At 43.4% G+C, this 22,536-nt stretch overlaps 1 protein-coding gene across 2 annotated transcripts in view; it reads left to right on the plus strand.

Annotated features, from left to right (window-relative positions):
• Window positions 1-1,060: 1,060 nt before the first annotated feature.
• The window catches only part of CHCHD3 (coiled-coil-helix-coiled-coil-helix domain containing 3), a 264,347-nt gene continuing 242,871 nt past the window's right edge, over window positions 1,061-22,536 (plus strand). The window contains exons 1-2 of one of the 2 annotated variants that reach the window (XM_024106313.3): window positions 1,061-1,257; window positions 4,220-4,331. In XM_024106313.3, coding sequence (XP_023962081.2) covers window positions 1,174-1,257; window positions 4,220-4,331 — 196 coding nt within the window. In that variant the 5' untranslated portion in view covers window positions 1,061-1,173. The remainder of the gene's footprint in view (window positions 1,258-4,219; window positions 4,332-22,536) is intronic. The other variant, XM_005291866.5, reaches the window with a different exon arrangement.

Raw genomic sequence — 22,536 nt, forward strand, 5'->3', positions numbered from 1 at the left:
CTGTGAAGGGCAGAATTTAACTTAAGTAGATCTCCAAAGGGTCAAAAAATATGTAAGATACCCCCAAATCACTGTTGTTGTTATTATATGTATTACAGTAGTGTCAAGAGGACCCAGTAAAAAAATTGGGGTCTCATTGTTCTGGATGGTGTACAAACATCCAGTAAAAAGACAGTCTCCGCTCCAAATCTTGGCTCTGGGTGGATGAAACAAACAAACAGAGATAGTGGGAGAATGAAGTAAAAAGAGCATATTTTCCTGGAGACCAGCCGGTGCTTGGGGTGGGGGCAGCGCGCGAAGCCCCCATGGCCACCTCTGTGCCAGAGGGACATGCCGGCTGCTTCCCGGGAGCCGGTCAACCGGACTTTTAACAACCCAGTCACCGGTGCTGACCAGAGCCGCCAGGGTCCCTTTTTGACCTGATGTTCCGGTTGAAAACCAGACACCTGGCAACCCTCCCTCTGTGCCCATCCATCCCCACGGGGGTTGGGGGCAGTCCCTGGAGATCATTCAGCCCCGCCCCTGCAGGGCCACGTCCCACTGAGCCCTTTGCCTCAGGGAGGGGGCGGACCCTGCAGCCCCACAGTGGGGTCACGTCCTTGTGAGCCCTGTAGTGGGATCCCACGGCCACCATAGGGGTCATGTCCCAGAGAGCCCCGCGCCCTCGAGAGGCAGGTGACGGTCCTAGAACCCCCTGTGGTTCCCTCAGACCCAGTGGCAGAGAGTCCCTGCCAGGGTCGGGCGCAGGCCAATGAGAGCCCGGTGACGCAAGAGAACTACATTTCCCAGACTCCAAGAAATCTATAGCTCCCAGCATGCAATGGGAGACCGGTTAGCTCAATGGGGACCCTGGCGGACTACCCTACCCAGCCTGCACTGCGTCTCGCTCACCCTTTTCGCCGTGTAGTCGTGGCGCTGTGCATTCTGGGACTTGTAGGGTCCGCCCGCTGGAAGTTTTCGGTGGAAAAAGTTTCCGGACCCTTTGCCTTTCCCGGGCGATGACCATGGTTACCGCGTAGTAGCCAATGGGAAGGGGGCGTCTATCGGCGGGGGGCGGGGCTTAGCCGGCGGCCGGCCAATGGTGGGTGGCGTTGCAGCGGGGTGATCTGGCAGAGGGGCGTGCGAGTCTCCTTGGCGCTGTCCCCGGCCGTGGCCTAGCAGCCTTGAGCCGCGATGGGTGGCGGCGGGAGCAGCGCCCGGCGCGTCACCTTCGAGGCGGATGAGAACGAGAATATCACGGTGGTGAAGGGCGTGCGGGTGAGAGCGGGGCCGGGGACCCACGGGACGCTCCCCCGGCCATTGCAGGGGCCCCGGGGGCAGAGCCCCTGGGGGCGCCCAGCGCCTCGTCCATCTGCCCGCGCCCCCGGCAGCTTCCTCCTCCCTCCCCATTTCCTCTTCTGCCCCGGGCCGGGGACCCGCTCAGCGGCCCACCGTTCTGCTGTGTGTCTTCCACCCCCATTGCCCTGAGACCTTCCCTTTGCCTCCTCCCGTCCCGCTCTTCCTCGCCCTGTCTCTGTGCCCCCCCTGCCCCCTCCCCCGGGACCCCTTTCCTCTCTCCTGCATCGCTCCCTAGCTTCCCCTACCCTGCTGCATCCGCATTCTCGTCACCCCCTGTTCCTTAGCCCCGGCCCAGCCACCAAGACCCCATCGCTCTTCTCTGCCCTCCACCTGCAGGAGGCCCATCATCATTGTGGAGGCCGGGTGCGTTGTAGGAAGCTTAGAAGAGTGTGGGAACTAGATAAAGTCATGGTGGTTAAGTCTATTAATGGCTATTAGCCAGGAGGGGTAAGGAATGGTGTCCCTGGCCTCTGTTTGTCAGAGGATGGAGATGGATGGCAGGAGAGAGATCACTTGATCATTGCCTGTTAGGTTCACGCCCTTTGGGACACCTGGCATTGGCCATTGTGGGAAGACAGGATACTGGCCTGGATGGACCTTTGGTCTGACCCAGTATGGCCGTTCTTATGTGGCAGTGACGTGTTCCCGTGAATAGGGAGCTATGATCTCGTCGTCATCAGGACTTATAAGGAAAACTCATAGGAGGGTGCGAAGAGGCGGGACGCTGAGCTGGAAGAGCCTGCGCTTTCTCCTTGACTTCCTCTTGTTTTCCTCTCACCCGTTCCACATGCCCTATTTATTTCTCCCTCTCTCCTTTCATTCTGTCACTGATCAACACACACACAGGTTTTTCTGTGACACTAAGAGGGTTTGAAATGCCTTGTTCCCTGCATCAGAAGATTAAAGTTTTACCAGACAAGGCACTGTAGGGTTCTTGTTGGGTGGTAACAGGTTGCCCTTTTCTGCCATTTGCATGGGAGAATGCTCCAGAACAGACAGGGATACCTGGTGCTGTACATGAGTATTTTCCCTCCCCTGGTTATCTGGTGGAAAAAGTTTCCGGACCCTTTGCCTTTCCTGGGCGATTTCCATGGTTACCGCGTAATAGCCAATGGGAAGGGGGTTTCTATCGGTGGGGGGCGGGGCTTAGCCCCTGTTCAATATACAGAAAAGCCTTGTATTTCTTCTTCACCCAAGGCACTCATGGTATTTTAAATACCTCAGTGTGGTTTAAAGTAGCTCTTACATCATTGTTACTGTCAGCGTGACTGCACTGGTGCTGGGGAATGGATAGGACATTTGGAAGAGTAAACTTGATTTTAAAGTATTGGGAATTAACGTGGGTTCAGATGTGATATAGGGAGGACATGGACAAATGCAGTTCATATTCTATTTATATCTTTATCGATCAAGCAGTTTTAGAATCTTCTTGTTTCTTGCTACGTCTGTTATGCCCCAATGCTGCAAATGCTTATTACTCTAGTGAATATCCCCAGCTTTAGTGTGAACACTCACATGAATAAAATTAAGCATATGATAGAGAGTCAGAACCATACCTGGGTTAAGGTTGTCTAAGCCTTGCAAATAAGGAGGATGGAATAATTTTAAACCTTCAAGTGTATATTTGATCAAAGACTTAGCAGGGAGATTCAATTAAGAATTTGTACCAATAAAATATTTTTACAGGGTTTTATTAGTTATGTAATTGGTTTGGTATTTTGATAAAGTTAAAATTAGATTTTAATTAGCCGCAACCTATTTTTCACAGGAGAATTTGACCAAAAAGTAAATAATAACGTTTTACTACTTTTTTCCAAAAAGGCGCATAATGGGAACAAGATACAGTTGTAAATTGGAACATTATAAATATTTCATATTTCTACCCATTTTACTAATATTACTGTCAAGTATTTCCCTCGGGTCAACTAGGCTTATTACAGCCTATCAGAATCTGTGCATTACAGAATCTGTGCATTTATTTCTTGTTCCCACGTCAATGCATATTCATTGAAACTATTAACAAATATGGGAATTCTGTGCTTATGCTGATGTTAGATTGGATTTAGCTGAGGATTACACTTGCTGTTGTTATTATTAGTATTGTGGTAGTGTCTAGAGACCCCAGTTAAATCAAGGCTCCTTTGGGCTATGTGTTATGCAAACACAAAATATGATTCTTCATTAGGATCCAAATAACTAAGAAAAGAGAAACTGATGGACAAAATGTAAACAATATGTCAACAGTACAGAACTTGCTACATTGCCTATGCTGCTTCCATTTTTTATTTTATTTCCCCAGACCAATTTACTCCCCACCCTGCTGCTTTCTGTTCATATTCTATAGCAGGGATAGGCAACCTGTGGCACTCGTGCCAAAGGCGGCACACAAGCTGATTTTCAGTGGCACTCTCACTGCCTGGATCCTGGCCACTGGTCCGGGGAGCTCTGCATTTTAATTTAATTTTAAATGAAGCTTCTTAAACATTTTAAAAATCTTATTTACTTTACATACAACAATAGTTTAGTTATATATTATAGACTTATAGAAAGAGACCTTCTAAAAATGTTAAAATGTGTGACTGGCAGGCAAAACCTTAAATTAGAGTGAATAAATGAAGACTCCGCACACCACTTCCTAAAGGTTGCCGACCCCTGTTCTATAGCAAGCCCAAAATGCCCTTGTTCCCCCTGCCAATATTCAAAATTACCTCCAGGCTCTGTCTGGAGAGGAAGAAAGAAAGGCATGGGGGTGGAAGACCTATTGCTTTGCAAAGCTAATTTAAAATCTTTGATTAAAATTTTAGAAGTTTGGTTTTTATTCTGTGGTTGGGTTTTTTTTTGGCAACCTGTTTTATCTTGCTGGGTTTTATGTTTTTTCCAGCTGTCTGAGAGTGTAATTGATCGTATGAAGGAGCCTTCTTCATCCACTGCAAGGCCACAGTTTCAGCGACGATCAGCATCTGGTGACCATGGCTTGCTCGGAGCTGATGCAGGTATGGCCATACTTTCTGAGAATTGGGGGAGAAATAGAGTATGATGAAGTTTTCAAATTACTATGATAAACTTGTAACCATTTTGTAGAAATGACTCTGTAGGTTAATGTACCTGCTGATCACTGTAAAAATGAGACAGTTTTTAGAAAATTGTAATGTTTACGTTATCCTATTTGATACTTTGCCTGACATTGACAATAACCCCCTCTCCTCCAAGCCAAGTGATACTGATGTACTTGGTTTTGCTTATAGTTCACTAAACATTTTAAAATGCTTTATTAAACACACACAAAACAAATAGGGGAAAAAAATCTAGTCAGAACACTTATACTCTCAAATTTGGCATCTTATTTCTTACCTGTGATTGGAGTGTTATGTATGTTCTTGCTATTGATGAATGTATCTTCTCTAAAAATTCAGTAAAAGGAAGCCTGGTTTCTAAGTTGTATAGAATTTCATAAAAGGAAAAACATCCCTGGTTAAAATTTTTCTAAATTATATTGAATATCTGTTCAGGGGAGGAAAATAAAATGTTAGTTTAGGAATTAGCTCTCAGGTTCTGATGATGATGATGATTTTTTTTCCTGCTTGTGTGTTTTGTTGTTGTTGTTGTCATCAAAATCAAGTGTTAGCATTGTTTTATTAGAGATATACAGAATATGCTTTAAGACGGATACTTTATCTTTTGTCTTTGCCTTGATGAAAATAAGGATAATTGTAGCTCATACTAAATCACTTTTGTAGTGTTAATGAGGCCAATGCAATCAAAGTGGCCCATTTCAAACAGTTGACAAGAAGGTCTGAGTATCAGCAGAAGGAAATTATTTTTTGTAGTGATCCATCCACTCCCAGTCTTTATTCAGGCCTAATCTGATGGTGTCCACTTTGCAAATTAATTCCAGTTCTGCAGTTTCTCGTTGGAGTCTGTTTTTGAAGTTTTTTGTTGAAGAATTGCCACTTTTAAGTCTGTTATTGAGTGTCTAGGGAGATTGATATGTTCTACTGTTTTTTGAATGTTATAATTCTTGATGTCTGATTTGTGTCCATTTATTCTGTTGCGTAGAGACTGTCTGGTTTGGCCAATGTACATGGCAGGGGGCATTGCTGGCACATGATGGCATATATCACATTGGTAGATGTGCAGGTGAACGAGCCCCTGATGGTGTGGCTGATGTGGTTAGGTCCTATGATGGTGTCCCTTGACTTGCGGACAGTGTTGGCAATGGGGTTTGTTGCAGGGATTGGTTCCTGGGTTAGTGTTTTTGTTGTGTGGTGTGTAGTTGCTGGTGAGTATTTGCTTCAGGTTGCGGGGGCTGTCTATAAGCGAGGACTGGCCTGTCTTCCAAGGTCTGTGAGAGTGAGGGATTGTCCTTCAGGATAGGTGGTAGATCCTTGATGATGCACTGGAAAGATTTTAGTTGGGGGCTATAAGTGACGGCTAGTGGCGTTCTGTTACTTTCTTTGTTGGGCCTGTCCTGTAGTAGGTGACTTCTGGGTACCCTGCTGGCTCTGTCAATCTGTTTCTTCACTTCAGCAGGTGGGTATTGTAGTTTTAAGAACGCTTGATAGAGATCTGGTAGGTGTTTGTCTCTGTCTGATAGATTGGAGAAAATGCGGTTGTATCTTAGAGCTTGGCTGTAGACAATGAATTGTGTGATGTGGTCTGGATGAAAGCTGGAGGCATGTAGGTAAGTGTAACGGTCAGTAGGTTTCCGGTATAGGGTAGTGGTTATGTGACCATCGCTTATTTGCACTGTAGTGTCCAGGAAGTGGATCTCTTGTGTGGACTGGTCCAGGCTGAGGTTGATGGTGGGGTGGAAATTGTTGAAATCCTGGTGGAATTTCTCAAGGGCATCCTTCCCCATGGGTCCAGATGATGAAGATGTCATCAATGTAGCGCAAGTAGAGTAGGAGCGTTAGGGGATGAGAGAAATATTAATGATATCAGTATTCCCTAATAGCCATTTGCTTAGCTGCTATCAGTTCCCAGTTTATCACAGACACTGTGGTAGAAATGGGTCTTGAGTCAAGGTTTCAATGAGGTGAATGTAGCATCTTTCATCTACTGTACTTGATTGAGTGTGTTACAAATATTAAGCATTAAAACATACCTGGTAAGGAGCTCCCCCCCCCCCCCCCCCCCCGTTGACAGAATGGGAAACTTTGATACGGAGGGGCAAGGTGGCATGCCTGGTACCGCACACCACTCAGCAGTAGAGAAAGGAGTGGAAACCAGATCTCCTGACTCCAGGGTGTCGTCCAGTACCTTTTTGAAGTCAATAGGAAACTTCCCATTGACTTCAGTGGCATCTGGAGTAGGCTCTGGTGCCCTGCCTGAGCCCCACTACTGTCCAGTTTAGTTAAAATCATTTTGTTCTTGTGACATTGTGTGCTATGTTAGTGTTATAAAAAGGGCCACTCCAGAGGCTGCACTTTGTGTCTTTTGACTGAAATCATACCCTTACCTTTGAGGTGATCTCATTGTGATATATCCCACCGCAGTGCTAAGATGCCCTGTAAAACAGTAATAATGTTCATTGCTCTTGCTCACTATTATCAGTGTGGGCAGTTTTAGAAAATAAAATGAAACAAGTGTTGAGAATGGAGTCTCATGTTTAGGCAACTGTGAAAAAAGGGAAATTTGGAATGGGTAATCTGTGCACAGGATTGGCAGCCAGGATTTTCAGATTTTCTAATCCTAGTGTGTATATAACTGTACACTTTATTTGTATCCTCTTTGTGTGGTAGGCTGGGGGAATCAAGACAATGCTTTTTTTCTTTTATTGAACTCCAGTCCGTTTGACCCTTTGCAAGCTTGGGGAAACTCATACGATCTTTCTTATATATACTTTCAAATTTAAAAACAACCACCATACATTTAGATGAAGTGATTATTTCTGCTGGAATGTACGGCAGGGTTATACCAGGGGTTCTCAAACTGGGGGTCGGGACCGCTCTGGGGGGTCGCAGGGTAATGGGGAGTCGTGAGCTGTTAACCTCCACCCCAAACCCCGCTTGCCTCCAGCGTTTATAAAGGTGTTAAATAAATTAAACACCCTTTTTTATTATATTAGGGGGGTTGCACTCAGAGGCTTGCGATGTGAAAGGGGTCGCCAGTAAAAAAAAGTTTGAGACCCACTGGGTTATACCTTACTTTTGTTGTTAAAAATTATTTGTTTTTAAGAGGATTAAATAATGCTAGAGAGGTGTGAGAGATGTGGCAATGTGTACTTTTCCCTGAGTGTTTTCAGAAAAGAACTACAGACTTGAGTTCTTTTGATGCATTAATGCTGGTGGACTTGTTTATACTATAGCCAGACCTAATTTGTCCTCATCCGTGTTTTGTCTGATAAGATGATCTTATAGATAAAGCAGTGACTTGCAAGATTTTTCTTACGTTCCTTGTTTGAAACCCAATCGCTGTGTTGATTTAAGAACCTCACATCATATGGATTGCACCCTTTATCTTGGGATATCTTGTTTTATTTCTTTTCACAGTGGTCAAAAACTTTAAGTAGGAAAAATTGAGTAGAGTTTTCTGAAGCTGCTGGCTGAGGAGTAACAGGTTACATTGCTTGCAAGAATTGGCAAGCAAGACATATGATTGTTGACCTCAATTGGGAATTTTTTTTTTCCGTACAACTATAATGAAATCTGAAGTCCGAATACTATATCTTAAACCATCATAGAAAACTGAAAACGACTCAAGCAACCTGAGCAACATTAAATGTATTGAAATATTTAACAAGTGTGAAATCTTTAAAGTATATCTATAATTCCTAGGGCAATATTGATGAAAAGTAATTTGATCACACTATTTAAGTGCTTTTTCTGAGTATGTATTATATCTGATACTCAGTCATAATAGACAAAGAGAATGATTTAATTCATTTTAGCTTTACTGGATACTCTAAAGTTAATATTCTATTTTGAAAAAACAACCCCAAAGCAACCATCCAAATTACAAGGGGGCGGAAAAGCTCTCATGCCTGGCCAACATTCCTTCCCTTGTGGGAACAGATTCTTCCTGAGTTTTGAAGGCTTTTTTTCTCTTCTGTTTTTGTTCCTAATAATATCTGTTATTCATTATTTGTATTAAAGTATCACCTAGAAGAATCAGTTAAGCATCAAGGCCCCACTGTGCTAGGCACTGTACAAACAAGTAATAAAACAGCCTCTGTCTTCCCAGCTAACAAACTAAGTCAGACTTGGAATGTTCAACAAAAGGAGAAAAATGTGACCAGAGAGCCTGGTCCTTTCATGTGGAAATGGTACCCTTAATTATGTGTTTTGCTGTGTGAGACGGTGTACAACTCTTTTGTTGCCCCCGGAGGAACCCTCAAACACCTGAAACATCCCACCCCAGAGGTGTCCCTATAAATAAGGCCTGTCAAGATAGACAATGGTTTAGGGTTTCAAGGGTTAACTTACATTCAGAATTTGGAGGCAACTCATGGAGACACTCTTCATTGGGAGCTAACTAGATGCAACTGAAACTACATAATAATTTTTAAGTAGGGACCATTATAATCATCTAGTCTGACCTCCTGCATAACACTAGCCAAAGAACCTTACCCTGGAATTTGTGCATCAAACCTATAACTTCTGTTTGAACTACACTACAGCATGTCTTTAGGAATCATCTAGTCTTGATTTAAACACTTCAGCACCTTCAAAAGAAGGGTCCTATTACTGAGAATAGAAAGACAACTTGGTGGTGCTCATCAGGAATCGGATCTGGGAGCTTCAGGGAAAATATAGGAGCTATTCTGTGTGGCTTGTACTTTCTGTTTGTTTAGTTTTGAGTTCATGGTTTGTAAAACTGCATGAAGGAATGCAACTAGAGTTTGCCAAGTTAGTGCCCATTTGGTTTAATCAAGAGTTCCTCTGAAAGTAAAGTCTCACCCTTTGCTAGTCTTGCACTCTGAAAATAGTTGTTCCTTTTCATTTACCATGTGATGACCATTTTAAAGTAACAAAAAAGTTTGGTCTGTACATGAAAATAGAGTCTAACATGGCCATGCTTGGACGGTGTCACTTTTTATAAAAAGGATCCAGGCAAGGCCACTCTTAATCTTGGAAAAGGTACACTTTCAATAAAAGCTTTTGGTTGTTTGGTGTCAGCAAACTTAATTTACACTCTCTTGAAAAGATTTGCTAAAGTGCATTGAATGGCTGGCTGATCAGATAGGGATTAGAAGTCATCACAGGAAGGCATGCTAAAGATCATAAGGCAGTTTAGTTGAGTAGGGATTTGTCCTAGCATCCGTGACTAAAATATTCACACCCCTGCTGTCTTGCAGCATGTTTATGGCAGTTGGTTGCCCTGTTCTTTCTCAGAGTTGTCTCTGTTTTCAGTGGGGTATAGTTTGAATCTTTCACCCAAAGCATTTCAGTATCAGTGTAAAATTTTATTATTAGAGAGTGAAATATCTTCTAACCCAGTAGCCTGCTAAAGTTGTCAAACTCTTCATTTTGTCACTATAATTTTTAACCTGGCGCTCATGTCACTAGATGCCAAAAGTATACGGAGGACAGTGGCATGAATAGAAAATGAGAAGGACCTCTTCATTTATGTGCTGCGTATCTTAATTGAGTGGACTGTTACAAACCACCTTGGTGGGGTGTATATTTCAGTGCAAAATAGAATAAAACTTAGAAGCAAAAAGTCAAATTATTTTGTTTATTTATGGTAATGAGGGAGTGAATTTTTTAGGCTTTTTCACCCAATCACCTGAAAGTGTAATATAATCCCCTATTCTCCACAATAGAGGACGTATTCTTATTAATTTGTGTTTATTAAAACAGGTTTATTGTGTATTTTAGTATAACCTGATAAGACTACTTGCAGATCAGTAAATAATTACTGCCTGTTCTTAAACTTTCTGCCATCTTTTTGGTGCATTCTTTGGGGCAGATGGAAAAGCACTGTTTAGTTTGGGTGAACTAATGGCTTGTCTACACAGTTAGTGAACAGCAAGGCAGGATATGAATCTACAGTGCACTAGCTCGCCACACAATAACTCGTCGTGTGGACCCTGCTACAAAGTTCAGTTGTGTGCTTTGACATGTTCTCAGCTATGGAACCTTCAGTGGATTGAAGCGGAATCCAAAGTTCTGTAGCTGGGAGGACAGATTAAGGGACATAGCGAAAAACAATTCATGGCTGTTAGTGGCATTCACAGAGTAGCTGCAGACGGTGGAGCACTGCTTCTGAGCCTAAGAAACATGCACTGATTGGTGAGATAGCATTGTAATGTTGGTTTGGGATGATGAATGTTGCCTTTTGCATCTGAAAATTCTATTTCTGGATCGGTGTGCCGAGCTCACTCCAGCCTTGCAGCTCAAGGACACTAGAATGAGAGCTGCGCTGACAGTTGAGAAGCAAGTGACAGTTGCACTCTGGTAGCTTGCAGCATGGGATTGCTACTGGTCAGTGGGAAATCATTTTGGAGTTGGAAAGTCTATAATGGGAGTTGTTGTCATGCAAGTGTGCAGGGCCATTAATTGTGTCCTGCTATGCAGGACTGTGACTCTTGGCCGTGTGCAAGGCATAGCAGAATGATTTGCAGCTGTTGAATTCCTGAACTGTGGTGGGGTGATAGATGGCACACGTATCCGTGTTTTGGTACCAGCCCACCTGCCACAGAGTACATCAACACAAAGGGCTACTTTTCTGTGGTTATGCAAGCATTGTTGGATCACTGGGGACACATCATTTATACCAGGGGTTCTCAACCTTTCTCTTTCTAAGTCCCCCTCCCCCAACACATTGTTAACATTCCCCGGCACACCTGTACCACAACTGTTTTTCTGCATATCCAGTAGATTAAAACCCAGGGCTGACATTAGGGGTTAGCAAGCAGGGCAATTACCCTGGGCCCCATGCTACAGGGGGCCCTGGAAGCTACGTTGCTCATGCTGAGGCTTTTAGCCCCAGGCGGTGGGGCTCAGGCTTCGGCTTTCAGTCCTGGGCCCCAGTAAGTCTAATGCAGGGGTAGGCAACCGATGGCACACGTGCCATCAGTTGCATGCAAGCTGATTTTCAGTGGCACTCACACTGCCTGGGTCCTGGCCGCCGGTCCGGGGAGCTCTGCATTTTAATTTAATTTTAAATGAAGCTTCTTAAATATTTTAAAAACCTTATTTACTTTACATACAACAATAGTTTAGTTATATATTATAGACTTATAGAAAGAGACCTTCTAAAAATGTTAAAATGTATTACCGGCACGAGAAACCTTAAATTAGAGTGAATAAATGAAAACTTGGCACACGACTTCTGAAAGGTTGCCGACCCCTGGTCTAACATCTGCCCTGGTCTCTGGTTTATTTTGGTGGACCCCCCTGAAACCTGCTTCCCGGGGGTCCCGGACCCCTAGTTGAGAACCACTGATTTATACCAGTGTGGGCTGGTCAGGAAAGGTGCAATGATGCATGCATATTTAAGAACATAGCACTTTTCAGAAAGCTGCAAGCACAGACATTCTTTCCTGACCAATGGATTACCTTTGCCAATATTGAAATACCAATAATGTTCATGGGAGAACCCAGCCTACTCCTTGTTTTCCTGGCTTATGAAGCCGTACACTGGCCACCTTGACAGCATCAAGGAAAGATTCAACTACGGCCTCAGCAGGTGCCGTAGATTAATGTGCTTTTGGTAGACTGAAGGGATGCTGGCGGTGTTTCCTCACAAGATTGGATTTTGGTGATAAAAGTATCCCAATGGTTATAGCTGCCTGTTATGTCCTGCGTAATATTTGTGAGGCAAAGGGAGGAAAGTTGCCACTGGGTCAGAGGTGGAGTGTCTGTCAGCTGAGTTTAAACAGCCAGATACCAGGGCCATTGTAAGAAGCCGAACGTGGAGCTATGCAGTTGTGGAAGGCTTGGAAAGAGCACTTAAAGAGGTTAGCCACATTAATGTGCTGTGCTTGACTGCACTCTGCCCCTTAAGATGGTTGGGTTGTTGGGAATTGTGTAGTAGTTGGTTCAGGGCTTTGGAGCGGAGCCCGGAGCTGGAGCGCGGAGCTGCAGGTTTTTGCTTGGAGCTGGAGCGGAGCCGGAGCACAGCTCCAAAGCCTGGTTGGTATACATTTATACATATAACTCTGTCTTTTAATGAACCTATAACTGTTCAGTGCTTGCTGTATGTTTATAATTATTACACTTTCACTGAAACTATGAATTATGCTGTGCTTCCTGTACATTTACACACATGCCTGGGTGTTTCCTTGAACCTATGAGTCCTGTGGTGCTGCATGCTTAAAATTACTGGGTGCTTTGAGTACTGCTATACATTCTGCAATATGTATGGTGAACTAATAAAGATGAATTTATTTTCAAAAAATAGAATCTTGGGTGACAAAAGCAGTGCAAAAAAACCACAATGTGCAAATAAAAAAGGACAATCCAATATAAACTTTAATTTAGATTAATGGAACAGAACTTTAAAATTAGGGAGCAAACATTTCCACCAATCCATTGCACAAATGCAGGCCATTTTGGCTGCACACGCACCAATCATGTCTTTCATAGGTCAGTGTATGTGAAGCTGTGGTTGTCCTCATTGTCCCCTGAGATGGAGTAATAGGGTAGGATGTGACACACGGTGCCACGTGGAATGTTGGGAGTGCAGGGAGCTGCCACCATAGAGATTTCCACAGACCGCAAAGGGTGGCGAGTCTGTGATAGTTGGACCTGTAGGTCAAGTTGAGTCTGCAACATTTGTGTTTGCTGCCTGAGAATCCCAATATGTTCCGGTGCATCTTCCTTTCCTTTTCCTGCTGGAATACCTGGGTGTCTCTCAATATTTTCATGTCTTCTCTATCCCTCTGCATGCGGTCTGCCATGTTGGTCCACTAAGCCCTGAGTTTCTGATCTGGAGCAACACTGCTTGCAGGATCTCGCTAACCTTATCCTTCTTAGCTCTCCTTTGTCCTCCTCCAAGGTCAGGTATTCTGCTGGTATGGAGGGGGTCCCCCCTCAAGGCTGCAACGGCAGGAGCTACAGATAAAACCAACAGATGTATTGTTGTATTTACAGCCGTAATGGGCAGTGAAAGATGAATTTCTAAACTCCCTTCCCTTATTCTACATTTTTTTAAAGATTAGGTTTATTGACACTTCAGCTTTGGTGTACCTCTGCACAGCACTTCTCTTAAGTCCCAGCCATGGTGGATATGGCCCAGAAGGGCATGGGGGAAGGAAGGAGGCATTAAGATTTTAGGTTGCATGAAATAATATTTCAGGCCCTATTTCCATGGGTTCAAGTATAGGGCAATGGCACTGAATACTGGTACTATTTTCCACAGGCGGTGGTGATTTTAGCTGATATCTCACTGAGGGTAACAAAGGCACAGCTGCCACTGGCGTCCCAAAACTGCCTGGACCCATGTGCCACTAGCTTGTTTACTGTAATGCTTCCAGCCAAACTCAGTGCAGAGTGGCATAGGAAGGTGTCCTACCGCAGAGGGGAAAAAAAGGCATACATCCTTTGGAAGAGGATTGCAGAGTATTTATATAAAAATTTCATTGAGATCTCTCAGGATTCCAGAACCCTTACTATGACACAAGGGCCATTGTTATGTACATAAACAAACTACTCCACATGAGCTCCTCCCTTACCTTACAGGGGAATGCTGTTTGTTCTGCTGTATCTTCATGTGTGAGTAAAACAGTGAAAACCTGATACCCGTGTCTTAACTTGGGGATGGGCTGGGTACCATCTTTACATTTAAACTCTGTAATATATGCACACACTTACCGAGGTTCCTTCCCCTTCATGAGGCTTGGCTGGTGGGATTAACTAGAGTTTGGCAGAGTTTCAAGCTGGTCCTGGCTCGCAGCATAGCTGGAGCTCTTCCCCATGCAGTTTAGAAAAAATTGTTTTGAAATTCACAAGGATTCTGCTGTTTTGAGAGAAGAGTTTTTCATTAGCTGGTGTAGTCTTGAAATTACCAAGCTCAGAGCAGGTGGGCATAGTAGAAGAGTGCAACATGAACGTTCTCAAACAGTGGGTTGGAAAGTTTGTGTGCTAATTATCATTTTACCAGTTTTATGGCTCACATCTTGGAAAACCAATGGATATTTTTGAGACTTGAGACAAAATGAAAGGTGGGAGAAAATAGATAGGAGAAACTTTTGTTCCTGTTTACCACAGCAGTGTTTTTAACACTTATTTGATTAAAGTAGGACAAATAGTTCCGCTTTTAGTGGTCAGTTCTCTCTCTTTCTCTCTGGTAACTTTTTGTGCACAGGCAGCGTTTTCTCCTTTAATAGGTATTCATTTAGAAGTACCATTTTTGTTTGTTTATGTACTGTAAAACAGGTAATTCCAAATGTACAGCTTATTATGTGCTTCCCTGGTCTCAGGTGGATTTGCCAAAATTAAATTTCATGCTAACCTACCCCAAGCTCTAAGCGCTCTATTAGGTTTCACTGAATGCAGATATTGGCTGTAAGTCATCTTTTCCTCAGTAATTTAGCAATGCAGATATAGCAAAAATGTTTTTACAGCAATTATGAAGGTACTATATGCAACACGTTATCTGGTTGCTTAGAAACTGTGTACAGGTTAGGAGGAACAGATCTGTTTTTTGTTGCACAGTATGATAGGGTATACAAACACAGCACTGGAAAAGAAGGGGTTAAGCAGCTGCTTTGGGTCCAGGCAGCCCCACTCTGCCACACCTGCCAAGCATGCATGGCTTGGAGGAGGCTCTCAAAGGGAGAGCAACCAGCTCAGGCGGGCAGCAGAAAGTGGAGGTGAACTGACTTGCCCTCTGAACTCCTGAGAAGGAGTTTCGCAGGAGCTCCTGAGGTGTGTTGGACTCAAAGGGAAGAGAGATGTGAGTCTCAGAAGGTCTGAAACTTGATCTTTGATTCCAGCTACTTTGCCCATTAGGAAACAGGGATCTGGTAGGAAGTGATCCATGGAGGCAGCAGTAGAGCATTTGGTGGTGCAGGACGTAGCTGCTTACAATGGACCCTGGATCAGAATCCAGCGGAGAGCGTGGGCTTGGATTCCCCTACCAGCCTCTAGGGAGTGCCAAAGACAGAAACAGACCCCTGATACGGGGAGTCTAGGGGAGAGAAACCCTGAGGACAAAAGGGTCAAGATCCCAAGACCTCAAACTAGGGGGGCAGACCCAAAGCCCCCTTGCATGACCCAGAGGACTCTCCAATTGCTGGACTCTTTATACCCTGAAAACAGCATACATAAAACATGATCTGGCCAGAGTGCTGAGTAACAAAAGGGACAGACCACCTCAGGTCCAGAGTGGCTGCCAACAGGGGAGTGCCAGGAAAAAGATAACCTGCCAGGCCCCTGCTGACTATTGGGTGGCACCTGCAGTTATGACCCTGTTCACAAACTGTATGGATTTTGTGCTCAAAAACACCCTCTCCCCGTCAATAACTAACTAATGGGAAACTTAAAAAAAAAAAAAAAGCTGTTGGCCCCAGGCTTACGTTTCTGCTGTTTTGGTTCTCAGAGCTGTGGTATTGTAGGTGTAGTCTCACTGGCTTTCTCAACTAAAAGTGCGGAATGGTATTTTTAAGCTAGAGAAGAGGAGGTATTTCCAGTCCTGCATGTTTTAGATCATAGAACAGTCTGCCAGACAAAGTAGTAGTGTGTAGCGATGAATTTAAGAACAGAATGGTATGTGTTATAGGCATGGCTTATTGCACTGCTGGGACGAGGTGCACTCATCTCTCTTGAACACTTCCTGTTGGCCGGGTGCAATCCTGCACTCTTTCCTCTTCCTGGCGCCTCCTGTTGGCTGTTGCCCTTGTCAGGTGAGTCTTCAGTGGCTCAGCCCTCCGGCTAAGTCTCTCAGTTAATATGCATGAACAAACCCCTTCTGGGGTAACAAAATCCAACAAACGGTTTGGCCCTCTCTGGGGTCTTCAGCCCCATCTCTGGGCCTGTTTAAATTCTAGCCCCTTTCTCGGGCTTTTAGTATCAAGTCTTATCCCCTTCTTGGGCCTTAGGCCATTTCCTCAGCAGCCAGCGGGGGGACTCAAGACCTCCCATTACTCTGAGTCCCACCCCAGAGACCCTATAAACAGCAGCCACGTGCTGCTTCCCTTTAATAGTTACTGCTGTGTTCCTTGGGTTGCTTCTCACTCAGTCCCATCACCTTCTTGGGCTCTCTGTTTGAACAGGGTATCTCCCAGGTCACCTTGCCTGGAGAGTTTCTCAGCCTCTGTCCTGATTCCTTAGGATCTTCTCTCAAGCCTCTTTGCTTGGAGAGCTTGTAACAGTCTCTGCCCCCTTTTAGTTAGGGTTCTCTCTCTCCCAGGCCTTTCTGCCTGGGAAGCGTCACAGTCCGGTCCCTACTTGACCAGGGTCTCTCTCAAGCCTCTTTACCTGTGCAAAGCAACAGAGAGTCCCGTGGCACCTTTAAGAGGATGCATCCGACGAAGTGGGCATTCACCCACGAAAGCTTATGCTCCGATACATCTGTTAGTCTTAAAGGTGCCTCAGGACTCTCTGTTGCTTTGCACAGATCCAGACTAACACAGCTACCCCTCTGATACTTTACCTGTGCAGTTTCACAGCCTTTTGCTGTCCTTGTGAATATCTGTCCAAATTTGACCAAGTTGTAAGCCAGGGGTCGGCAACCATTCAGAAGTGGTGTGCCGAGTCTTCATATATTCACTCTAATTTAAGGTTTCACGTGCCAGTCATACATTTTAACGGTTTTAGAAGGTCTCTTTCTATAAGTCTGTCATATAGAACTAAACTACTGTTGTATGTAAAGTAAATAAGGTTTTAAAAATGTTTAAGAAGCTTCATTTAAAATTAAATTAAAATGCAGACCCCCCCGGACTGGTGGCCAGGACCCGGGCAGTGTGAGTGCCAGTGAAAATCAGCTTGTGTGCCGTAGGTTGCCTACCCCTGTTGTAAACCTTTGAAATATCCCTTTGTGCTTCTTTAGTAGAGATTTGCTAAACCTTCACAGTTAAATTTCCTAAAGATTCTATCTGTACTGGGTGTGCTCCACCCCAGGGGTGAGCACGTCTTTTCGTGCAGTCACAACTCTGAGTGACTAGGGACCATGGTGGATCTAAGTACCGGAACTGAAAGCAGGTAGCCTGTCTCTGTGTTCTTAGTGATCCTCTTACTATGGCAGGGAAGCATGGAGGAATAAGTTGCCTGATTTGAATGCAGAGGGGAGAAGAACTGGGCTGGGGGATAGATGGGAGCAAGGAGCCCAGGGGCGAGAACTGAGTCTGGAAGCTGGTGGGGAGAGATGGACTGGAACATGGTGCATGTGGGGGTGCTTGGGAGCCTGAGACAGGATTTGGAGCAGACTGGGATTAACTGGGAACCAATGTGGTGTGGGGAGGGAAAAGCGACAGATCTGATGAGGACCCGGGCTGTGAGGGGGAAACCTGGAACTAGTTGGGCAGTGAGACCTGGACAAGGAGCTGGGGAGGGCGTGGGAGAGACAGAGATTGGATGGGGAGCCTTTTTTAACAGTTTGAGGTGGTAAGGTGGCAGGCAGCCATTGCAGGGGGCTCACCAAATGAAATCTGGGTGGGCTAAGAATGTGATGTTATGGGGTAATGCTAGTATTACAGGCGAGGTTTCTCCTTTTTGGTAATTAGTCTTAGGAGTGTAAAGGAATATGCCATTTAGAATAAAAGTCATGGGAGTTATTTGGTTGGGGTGTGTGTGTGTGTGATATCACGTGTTGTGTCTCTCTTAAAAAACCCACAAAAACTCCCTTTTTAAAGTGGGTTTCTTTAGCTTTGCCTTAAGCAGCATCCAAATTCTTAGCATGTCAAAACTACTGAATTCTTATGTATAATTACAGATTGTACTGTATGGTATCAAGAACATGCTTATCTGAGTTGCATGTAAATTGACACGGCCTGTCAGCAAAATGAAAGTTAACTGGAGTGTGCTAGGAGAGTTTAGTACATATAACTCAATTCACTTGTGATTTTAAACCAAAGTTCTTCAGTCAGACGAAGAGGGAAAACCTTTTGAATTGTGCAGGTTCTCTCTTTTTTCTTCTTCTCAATATTAAAGAAAAAATACATTTTATATGGCAGATCCTTAAGGACATGCCTATACAGAGCCCCATTCATCCTGCTAAAGTAATGAGGCCTCCTGGCTGTAACAGGAGGTGCTTGTTTTCTATCCGTGATGACTTATGTGCAGCTTAAAAGATCTTTAATGTAATATTAAAGAACATTTTAGAGCTCCGGATCTGCTGTTTGTCATATCAGCATGAAAAGAAAGGGTTTGTTTTATTATCTTCCACCTGCAGGTGCACGCTGCAGCCAAGTGTTCCTAAAGCTCTTCATCAGCTGTCAGATCAGACAGGTTAAGTGTACTGCATAGTCTTCTTCCATGAAAGCTCTCTAATAGCTGTTTATTAGTTAAACAGGAGGTAACCACTTACTGCTTATTGTCCCCCTGGAGATAGGAAAAAATGTATCTACTAATACTGTAAATTGATCTTGTTTCCTGAAAGTGGCTTGCATGTATTTAAGATCTTTGACCTTTTGTTCAGAAATGTCACTAAAACTTGGAAACACCTTCAGAAGTTAAAAATTGGACACCTTTCTGGATAACTTAATCTATTGTTACAGCAGTTTTAAGTGTTACTTGTAATGGAACGATTAGAAGCGGGAAATAATTCTCCTTTTTTTCCAGTTTAGCCTTATGGAATTGACAGTATTTTGTGTAGAGTCACTTCTACTGCTTCTCCTTTTCAGTCACTGAAGGAACATACATTTACACTGTGTAGAAGTTAAGCATAGGAGTTTATTACACACAGCGCTGGCGGAGTGTTACCTTGCTTATTAGACTCGGAGACGCTGTTAATTAATTGATTACCAAGGATTATATGGATTTTCCATGGTCGGAGGGAAATGACGGGGTTGGCAGTTTTAAACCCCTGGTTTGGTCTAGCAGCAAGACAAGATAGCACAATAGCCAATAGTTAAAGATTACATAATGTCTCCGCCCATGGTTTTAGGTTAACAAGTAACATACAACTAGTACTTTTATAAAATAAATATATATATGTGTGTGTGTGTGTGTGTGTGTGTAATTTTTATTTGGGATTTATAGGAATGAAGTAACTTCTTTGATTGTTTAACAGGTATATACCTAGGGGTTAAAGCAAAGAAACATTAAAAAGTATAAGGCAATAAAAGTTGTTTTTTAAGTTGCTTATTTGTGGTTTTAAGGCAGGCATTGGTCCCTGGGAAAGGGAGGTGAAAGGAGGCCATATTTTATACTGACATGCTTGAACCTTTCATAAACTCAAGGTTGGTGTGTGGGAAGAACATCTCCCTACAGAAGAAACAAACACAACAGAAACAGGGCTTCTTTGTTCTGTTTGCAACTTTAACTAAGACACAATTATTGCTTCAATATTTGGCGTTTTGCTGACCAGGCTTATCTTAGCAAAAGCAAGGTTATCTTTTGTTTATTCTGCTTTCTCTTAGCCTGGGCGGCTGCAGGCACCAACGCAGCAAGCGTGTGCCTGGGGCGGCAAGCCGCAGGGGGGCGGCCTGCCGGTTGCTGTGAGGGCGGCAGTCAGGCGGCCTTCGGCGGTGTGCCTGCAGGAGGTCCGCTGGTCCCACGGTTTCGGCAGCAATTCGGCGGTGGGTTCGCTGAAGCCGTGGGACCGGCAGATCACCCGTAGAAATGCCGCCGAATCTGCGTGACCACGGACCGCCCACAGGCATGCCGCCGAAGGCTGCCTGATTGCCGTGCTTGGGGTGGCAAAAAACATAGAGCCGCCCCTGCTCTTAGCTAATCACTATTTACTAGGCCTCTGGCCTCTTAATCAAACTCTGGACTTTGGGCCTGTAAAAGAGCTAACACAATCCATATACCAGGTTGTTATATAAGCAGCACGTGGATTTTGACCCTTCAATCACTGAATCACTTTCAGCAATAGTGGGAGAGGGAGAGATTGGGGGCGGGGGATTCTAAAAAGTAGGAAAATTATAATAAAACTGCAGATATTGGCAAGGGAGTGAGTCCACGGGACAGGGATGTCTCAACTTTGAAGACATAAAAAAAAAAATTCTAGATTTCATTTGACAATGTCCCTTTAAAAAGCCAAGTTAAAAATGACTATTGGGAGAGGAGGAGGATGTTCTGGGTCCTTGCTGGAGTCTTGAGTCTCCTCTTCTTTGCAATCTCCTGCTTCAGTTAAGTATTTTGTTGTCGCCAACTAACACTCTGGTTGAAGAGCTTCCTTTCAGTGCTGTGTCAGACTTCTAGAGTGGTCCCTGAATGTGGAGCCAGTGACACAAGGTCCTTCTGATCTGTATACTCCTAAATTAGGAGTGGAGCACACTCTTTTCACTCATTCCAGGGCAGTGGTTTGAAGAACAACTGATTGGAATTGAACTCATATTTAGTATGGCAGTATAGATCGCTACATTGTTATTTCTACCTCTTCTTTGTCCTTGGGATTATCATTTGACCATTTGTCCCATCTAGCTTTATAATCTATGAATCTTGCTGGACCTTGTATTGTAGCCCAGGGTCCCCCTGCTAGGGTTGAGAAATACTGCCTTTGTGAGGCTCTCTCATGCAGGGTCAATGTGCTACTTTCTAGTACTGCTAGAGCTAGCTCGTTACTAAAACGAGACTAGCTCTGCTCTCTGCAGCAGTAAGATTACCTGCTGCGTCCCTTTATAGTGTCATGTTTTTCTTATTGCTTATTTTGTAATGTTAGAAGCATGCAGGTCGCTTATCGGCAGTAGAGTTCTTGTGAATACTATATCCCTTTAAAGGGGATCATAGTCATTTTAAAATTTATTTTTAAAATCTTATTACCTGTTACTATAGATATATGTAAAATTCTTACAGCTTTAATAATCTGTTAAACATCTAATTTATTTTTCACCATTAAAAGAATTTGTATTTCATTTGGCTGAATACTGAAAATACAGGTAAAGTTAATATTATTTGCAGTCAGATTCAGTTTCTGATTAACAGACACAAACACAATGCTATGATTTGTGTTTCGAACACTTCAGGTGGTACTTAATTTTAGTGGAAACACTTTTGTATTTAAGACAACATTTGTATTCATATTGTTTTTGTGATTTCCTTCTACTTCTCTCCCTTCTCTCTAAAAAAACCTATTATTTGTGCCTGTAGGTTAGGCACAAGTGTCCATGGCATCTAGAATACTTCAATGATAAGCATATTAGAAATATCTAATGCTGACATTTCAACCAGACTTCGTCTTCCATTACTGGTATTACATAAAGTAAATATTTGGTCTTTTTTTGTTTTGTTTAAACTTCTTTTTTAGATTCTTTTGTATAATTGGTGTAGGATGTTTCAGTATATGTTGCTGCTGCTATACTTAACAAGACACAGAATAGAAAGACAAGGTGTTGAGGTAATATCTTTTATTGGACCAAATTCTGTTGAAAGAGACAAGCTTTCGAACCACACAGAGCGACACAGACCTGAGGAAGACCTCTGTGTACCTCGAAAGCGTGTTTCTTTCATCAACAGAAGTTGTTCCAATAAAAAATATTTTATGTCACCCACCTTGTCTCTGTAATGTCCTGGGACCAACATGGCTACAACCCCTTTGTAAGATACAAAATAGACAGTTCCTGTTATTTAAATAGAATGTTAAAAAAGAATCCATGTTTGTATGCCAAGAATTTTCATCCTTGAACTGGACTGTAAAACTAGGACACACAATGGACCTATTAGTTACATATATATTTTAATGGTTCACATCTCTCAATTTCTATTTGGGTTTCAATTATTTCCATTAACCGAATGGAGTTAAAAATGAAGGGACAATGGTGTGTTGCAATTTGCACCCAAGCTGGTAAACTACATGTGAGGGTATGTTTCATACTGCTGTAAAGAAAACAATTCTGTACGAATCTTCCCCTATAAAGCTGAATACGTAAAATAGGGATTAGACTTGAGAGAACCAGAATATCTGTTAGAAAGATCTCTGCCATTTGTCATCACAAGTCTCTTTATTAAAAGTTATGTATAAAGTGACTGTTTTGATGACTGCTGCTGAGTTTCAATTCCCACTTATAGGTATTCAAAATTTTATATTGTTTGATATAGAGACTGCTGCACTAGATCAGTTTTTCCATTGAAGCATGTACTCACACGTTTTTATACAAAATGAAATAGAATAGACACAATAACCATTTATTGTTGGTAACACATTCGT

This window comes from Chrysemys picta, chromosome 1 (genome assembly GCF_011386835.1).
Source record: "Chrysemys picta bellii isolate R12L10 chromosome 1, ASM1138683v2, whole genome shotgun sequence".
Taxonomy (NCBI): Eukaryota; Metazoa; Chordata; order Testudines; family Emydidae; genus Chrysemys; species Chrysemys picta.